Here is a 5,171-nt window from a genome sequence, read left to right as displayed (position 1 = left end):
GTTTTTTATTTATTGATAATGTTTTGTTTTGATTGATATGATAATTTGGTAGTGGGTTATTGATATTTTCATATTCATATGATAATTTGGATAAAAATTATTGATTGATTGACTTAATTGATGTGTAGAATTTTGCAACGAATTTTTGAAAGAAAATTATCTACGGATAGTCTTTCTCTATCTAATTCGGGTAGTTCAAGTGCAAGACTAATTGAGGTAGATGATATCTTTTGGCAAACCCTGGACTAAGAACTCAAATGACATATTATAGTCCTAATATTCGACATGACATCCAAAGAGCATATCTACAAAAAGGACCTTGTCAACCTAGAGGCCATAGATTCTCACAAACTAATCAATAAAGAATTAATAGATGCTTCATTGCCCAATGGTTTGATGAGTTTGATTGGTTAAAATATAGTATAGCTAAAGATGCTGCATTTTGCCTTCATTGTTATCTCTTTAAACCTAATTTTGATCAAGTGTGCGGTGACGCTTTCACTTGGGTAGGCTTTAGTAATTTGAAGAAGGGGAGAAAAATATTTAACATTCATGTTGGACCGGTTGGTAGTGTTCACAACCAAGCCAGAGAAGTTGCTTACAAATTGATGCATCAAAAGACACACATTGACACAGTTGTGATTAAGCAAACAGACCAAACCCTTGCTTGAATGCATCACTCAAGTGCACTAGGTATTCGTTGCGACAAGGCCTTCCTTTTCATGGTTATGATGAAAGTGCCATTTCAAGGAGGAATTATTTCAAGCTCTTGCAATTTTTTGGGATCGTGATGAAAAAGTTAAGGCCGTTGTGTTGGAAAATGCTCCAAGAAATCTCAAGTTAATAGCTCATTCAATTCAAAAAGATCTTGTCAATTCATATGTCAAAGAAACTTTTGGTCTTCTCTTGAGTAATGTAAAATATAGATATTTTCAATAATAGTAGATGAAGCATGTGATATTTCAATAAAGAAGCAAATGGAGATGGTGTTGTGTTATGTGAACGACATAGGACAAATAATTGAAAGATTTGTGAGGATCCAACATGTTACTGACACCATTTCAAAGTGAAAATGAAGCACAATTGCATAATGGAAAGATAGAATATTGGAATATTACAACAATTGCGAGGATACATAGAATGAAAAGCGTGAGAGAGCGAATCAAGACGAGCTTGAGCAAGGATTCTTTAAACAATCACGTCGGAGAATCTGTTTCCATTTGCGCCAGCCACCCACACAATATGCATTCACTTCCTTCTGGAGTTCATCGTAAGAGAAATATTTATAAAGTCTAGTGTCATTGTAAAGCCTCTTGAAGAAACCCAACATCTCCTTCCTGCTCCAAATCTTTGCTATGATTCCTTTCTCAACCAAAAAGTCTACATCTTTGGTTGATTTGATAAGGTTATCCAAGAGCACCACATAAGAGGTGATTTGATATATCCAAGGCGTGGCTGACATTGTTCATAAACAATGAGGTTTCCAAAGAGAGATTCCCTATTCTCATCAAACACTATTATTGGTGGAATTTCCATTACTCCGTTTTCGAAGGTTATGTTGAGCACAGGGGCGGAGCCACACTGGGACCAGTGTGATCCCGAGCCCCCACTCAATTTTTTTTTATATTTTGAAAATAATATACTATTATGTATTTCTATATATATATTATTTCAAATACTTTACGTTTTGATATGTACCCACATGTGTTGTGGCGTTCCTATTAAGGAACAAGGAGGTGCTTCAAATTGCCCATTTGCTCAGCTGGTAATGGTGCACTTCAGGTGTATATTATTTCCATTTTCAACATTTAAGTAAATGTCTTTGTCATTTTACTTTCATATATTTTTATATTACTCCATTTACTTAAGTTTAAAATGTAAATAAAGAAGTACCCCCTATTTGGATTCAAATTAAAATACTAGAAAATCAAATTCCCACCAAATCAAAATATGAAAAATCGATTTTAGTGCAAAATACGATTTAGGCTAAAAATGATGGCTCATTAAGTCAATATATACTTCATACTAAAATCCCATAAAATCAAGTTTTCTTATTTGATGTGTAAGGAATGAAAGCCGCCAAAAATTATCTTGAGAAAATGATCATTCCGAAAAACCATTTTTCATACTTAGTCAATAATTTTACATAAAACATTTTTTCATGTATGATATGAATGCATGAAGGGACCTAAGGTTTTTTTTAGTTTGTGAAATTTTGATTTTTTCTTTCTATTGGATTTAATGGGGGGAAAAGCTTTAAAGATATTTGCTAAATTGCTACTTTTTGTATATCTCTTGCAATTTTTCTTACTTAGAATGTATTTGTCTATCCCTTTGTCAAGGACAATTATGATTGCAACCAATAAGCAATATAATTCTTGACATATGTGATATATATACTATTTTTCGTATGTATTGTGAGTTCGTATTTTTGATTCTTTATAATTTGGAAGAGGCCCCCACACACATGAAATCCTGGCTTCGCCACTGGTTGAGCATGGTATCACCTTCATTTCCACATTTGAATTTCACCCCAACATTTGAATTGCTTCTGAATCTCTCGTGCTTTCATCCGACTGGCTTTCTGGGTATGATCCAAGGAAAGAGTTTCGTATGAAGTCAAGTAAATGCCTGTGTTTCGCTGTTCCACTAGGCTTTGCAGATAGCCCCCCAGTGTAGGCCTTGAAAGTACTGTTAATAAGCCCTAGTAGGGAAGACGTTCCCGATTCACATGTGAGCTCAAATAAACAATCAAGAACTCTCCAAGGAAGTTGGTTTTCAAGTAGAAGCAGATCATTTATGACTGCTAAAAGCATCCATGATGTAGAAAAGAGACCATCTTCGTTGTCGACGTTCACCTCGTTGGCAAACCTGAGAAAGAATTCGCTAATAAAGCAACCATCAATCACCATCATTTCAAGAAATTCGTCATTGCTGATATGAATTTTTTCTTCATAACACTCTTGACATGCTTGTTGTATAGGTCTAATGGCTTTGACAAGAGACTCCATATCCGTTTCGGGAGTTGGTTTTCGGTCAAGGAGGCAATGCAAGTACCATAGCTTAACTTCTTCCATGGCTTGAAGGTTTTCGTTTCCATGGTGACTTGGCCCAATTGAAACTACGATTGGAACGAAAGCTTTTTCCTTATGCTTGCTTAGTACACCAGGGATCCTATATATGCAACGATGAACTGAAAATGGATCCGAGGCATGGTTAACCTTTTCTTGAATCGAGGATGACAACAATTCATCTTCATCTCTATTTTCATTATTATCATCATTTTCCATCGGCACAGATTCTTCCTCCTGATCATTCTCAGATTCAATCACGGAGTGGTCACTTGTATTGATATCTGTTGTCATGAACTCCTTTTATAACTCCAAATTAGTCGAAATCTGGTTTTGATAGGAGAAAATTGAAATCAATTATCACATCCACATGTCAATAAACTACAAAAGTTTGAACCGGGACCGCTTCTCCAGGAAGTACATCTGCTCATAAGCGCTTCTAACAAAAGTGCTTTTATTATAAAAATATCGAATTTCCATAATATAAAATCCAAATGCTTCCTGAAAAAGCACTTGAGAGTGCTTCTTGAAAAAGCACGTAGCATGTGCTTCTTTAAAAAGCACGTAGCATGTGCTTCTTTAAAAAACACTTCTATGATCCAGAAGCGCGCTTCTAAACTTTTCTGCCAAACACTGTCAAAAGCGCTTTTAGACTTTCTAGAAGCACTCCCAAACAATATTGAATTAGCACCGACAAAAAATGACCTAAAATGAAGCTTCATAGACATATGTGGCTCACGCCAAGAGCTTGTGCAGAAAGAGTTCCAATCTGTTTAATATACGATTATTCTAATTTGTTTACAAAATAATTTAAGCACAAAAAAAGGTCTCTAATTGAATTGACAGTTTTGAATGACAAAATAAAGTCTCTATATTGCTAAATTTAACCCTTAGAAAAAAAACAAAAACAAAAAAAGGTGAACGAACTGACATCATATATAAAAGAGAAGCAGTTGCTTACATGGCTATATAAGGTTTAAAGTTTGAGCTCAATTTGTTGGAGAAATTTAAACAGATGATAATCGAAGTTTGATTCGATCTATGCTTTAGAGCCTCTGCAGTCCTGCTTTCATTAATCTCACTTACAATGGCAGAGAGAAACTCAAGTGAAACGATGTTTGATTCTATTGGCCTGTCCTTGTTTTATATTAGCAAGTTTTTAGTCTACCACTTGTCGTCCTTGTACTTGGATTAATCTAGCTCTTTATTTATTATTGCATATTTTTTATTGTAATTATTTTGCAGTCGAAATAAAATACTAAAAAAGTCATATGATGATTTTATAATATTGTAATTATTATTAGTGAGGTCTTTATTTTTTATTTTTTTTTGTAGTACATATAATTGGTTATAGTGTTTATTTTGTTTCGGCATTATTATATTTTTCCCCAAAAAAACATTGTTTATTACAATTGGGTCGGAGACTTTTGAGGGGAGTACCATACTTGAACGTTATATCTATATTTTTCATCAACCACGTTAGACACGAAGACCATTTGATAATGGAATGAAATATCGGCCCGCTAAAATGTTACACTGTACACACAAATGTGTGTATAAAAATGATTAAAAGAAAAAATAAAGTGCCAACGGGGTCTAATTTAGTAAAAAATAGTTTTCACTTGTAGATAAGTAGTCTTAGGTTTGAAGTTTCATTACACTTTGATAGTGTGTGTATATGTGAAACTCTCTTTCTCTTGTCGTTTAGACTATCACTTGTATTAAGGATTTTACGATGTAATCTTGAAAATGGATGCAAGGGAGGTCATTATCAAAGCTCTTTATTTAGGAGACGAAAGTTATGAGGCGGATGGTGAAACTCTTCAATCGTTGTTTTCACTCTTTTAATTGTCATTTGGTAACATCGCCAGTGCACTAGAAAAGCTCATCTTCTTGTGTGGTTTGCGCTAAGCTGCACAAATTATGTAACATGGATTGAGAAGGAGCCTTCATGATTAATGAATGAATCTATTTTTTTCTCAAAAAAAAGAAAAGGAAGTAAGACCGAGGGAAGCAAAGGGATATTAAATATGAATGGCCAACAATAACTTGATCTAATTGAAAATATAAATTAAATACCAAATTAGAAGCTTCCTTCAA

The 5,171-nt window shown here is 34.1% G+C and overlaps 1 protein-coding gene across 1 annotated transcript; it reads right to left on the bottom strand.

The window, feature by feature from the left end:
- On the bottom strand, nucleotides 2,529-3,290 carry LOC18766065 (UPF0481 protein At3g47200). The gene has a single exon (XM_020559987.1). The coding sequence runs from the start codon at nucleotides 3,288-3,290 to the stop codon at nucleotides 2,529-2,531; it is 762 nt and encodes a 253-aa protein (XP_020415576.1).

This window comes from Prunus persica, chromosome G3 (genome assembly GCF_000346465.2).
Source record: "Prunus persica cultivar Lovell chromosome G3, Prunus_persica_NCBIv2, whole genome shotgun sequence".
In the NCBI taxonomy this organism is placed as follows: Eukaryota; Viridiplantae; Streptophyta; class Magnoliopsida; order Rosales; family Rosaceae; genus Prunus; species Prunus persica.
The sequence above is the reverse complement of the archived record's forward strand: the minus strand, read 5'-3'. Positions and strand labels throughout refer to the sequence as shown.